We start from the raw sequence: 2275 nt of genomic DNA, 5'->3' as shown, positions 1-2275 counted from the left end.
AATTCCATCAAACTGATCTACTTTAGAGGAGAGAACAACTCTCTGGTTCACTATACTTGTAAGAATTGTTTTAAGAGATTACAACTATGATCTAAAACCAGTGATCCCATGACGTACAACCAAAAATCATAGAAGAACCAAAGCACAATCAACTGTCCATATTTGACTTTGATACTATAACGACACTTAAGCACTCCAATTACCATATCCCTTGTCCTTAGATTGCGAAAATTTTCAAATACAATAGAATCATATAACTTGAACGTTAGAGTATTAACTTTTCTAATAACTTTATATATTGGAGACTCTAATCATAGTATTCAGAGAGCTACCACGTCAACTTTGATCAACGCATCATCACTATCATGTTGCACTCCAAAATAATTCTAAAAGTGGAATGAAACATAAGCTAAAAAGAAAAGGCAACATACACGAGACAACATATTGAGAACCTAATTCATATATAACGACCACTTTAGAACATTTTTGAATTACTCCAGTTAAAGTGTAAGTCTGACGCCATCCTACCATCACCATTACTGTTGTTGGCTGCCACATTGAGAATCTAAATCAAATATTAAAATCGATCATAAATAATAGAAGCCAACAAATTTGAAAGTCAAGCCACCTTACTATATAACTTCAACTATAAATATGGTTTGCAATCTTGTGTATTTTGCATTCCACAACTAAAGTGTCTCATTTTAACAACCATAGAAAGAAATTCATAGAAATCTTAGAAGATCATCAATGGCTGTCAAAGTTTATATTGTGTATGCATCTTCTAATATTTCTTGTTCTTAATCACTGTTTCTGACTTTGCATTTATGATTAACCTTTATTTTTCTGTAATATTATTTTTGCAGGTATTATTCTATGTATGGACATGTGGAGAGACTAGCAGAAGAAATAAAGAAAGGGGCAGATTCAGTTGATGGTGTTGAGGCCAAACTGTGGCAAGTACCAGAAATATTAACAGAAGAGGTGCTTGGTAAGATGAGAGCACCAGCCAAGAGTGATATACCAATCATTACACCCAATGAGTTAACTGAGGGTGATGGTTTTGTCTTTGGATTTCCAACTAGATTTGGAATGATGGCTGCTCAGTTTAAAGCCTTTCTGGATGCAACTGGAGGTCTATGGAAAACACAACAGCTTGCTGGTAAACCTGCTGGAATCTTCTATAGCACCGGTTCTCAAGGTGGTGGCCAAGAAACTACAGCGTAAGAGCCTTTACTCCAAATATATATTATGGTCTAGATAATGAGTATTTATATGATTGTGTGAATGGATGAAACTGTGGATTTAATGTGTGGCAGGTTGACTGCTATAACTCAACTGGTTCATCATGGAATGGTGTTTGTTCCAATTGGATATACATTTGGTGCTGGAATGTTTGAGATGGAAGAAGTGAAAGGTGGAAGTCCATATGGTTCAGGAACATATGCTGGTGGTGATGGAACAAGACAACCAACTAGGCTTGAGTTGGAGCAAGCATTTCACCAAGGAATGTATATTGCAACCATCACAAAGAAACTCAAGGAAGCTGCATAAAGTTAATTCAGTCATCATATACATACAAATAAATCATGATTGGAAATCACTAATAATTTTTCAGTCTTAGTTTGTTGAGTTATGCATTTTAATTTAATATGCTTCAAAGTAACAGAATTTTTATTTCAGAAATAAAAGTTGTTGTTTTCTATTGAGTGCCGTTTTTTTTATTGCATGGTGCAGTGTGTCTTGATATTTGCCAAAGTTCATATTTTGCATTTTCTTAGAAGATACCAAAATTCTAACCAAATACTAAAAACTATGTTAAAGATTACCCCTTTTATCTTAATAGTGCTAAAAGCACTTCAAAACAAATTACCACATTTTGTACTCATGCCAAGGATAATTCACATTTCAATAGAGAACTAGCTGGATAAAAGTAAAATGAATATTTAAATCCAAATTTATGCGGTTGAAAGAATAGAGGTGTGTAAAATATGCGGTTGAAAGACCCAAATTCATAATTAAATCCAAATTTATTTATAATATTTTGGTATAATTAAATGGTTTTTAACTAGTTTAGTTATTAATGGTTGTTATCCAACCATATTTTATTTTTGGATTCGATTATAATTTTGTTATTATCTAAATTCCAAATGTTTCAATTTAATCATAAATTTTTTTATTTTTTAAAACAAATAGTAAAATTTTAATTTTTGAAAAACTAATCTTTTTGTTTATTTCACGAAAAAAATTCCATAAGTAATTTCGAAGAATTTTT

General features: G+C 31.9%; 1 protein-coding gene across 1 annotated transcript; it reads left to right on the top strand.

Annotated features, from left to right (window-relative positions):
• Positions 1–675: 675 nt before the first annotated feature.
• On the top strand, positions 676–1705 carry LOC127074815 (NAD(P)H dehydrogenase (quinone) FQR1). Its single transcript, XM_051016194.1, has 3 exons — positions 676–773; positions 867–1223; positions 1320–1705. Exons 1-3 carry the CDS (start codon positions 751–753, stop codon positions 1552–1554), a joined length of 615 nt encoding a protein of 204 aa, XP_050872151.1. The 5' UTR covers positions 676–750; the 3' UTR covers positions 1555–1705.
• Positions 1706–2275: the final 570 nt, after the last annotated feature.

This window comes from Lathyrus oleraceus, chromosome 4 (genome assembly GCF_024323335.1).
Source record: "Lathyrus oleraceus cultivar Zhongwan6 chromosome 4, CAAS_Psat_ZW6_1.0, whole genome shotgun sequence".
Classification (NCBI taxonomy): domain Eukaryota; kingdom Viridiplantae; phylum Streptophyta; class Magnoliopsida; order Fabales; family Fabaceae; genus Lathyrus; species Lathyrus oleraceus.
This window is presented reverse-complemented; position numbering and strand designations above follow the sequence as displayed.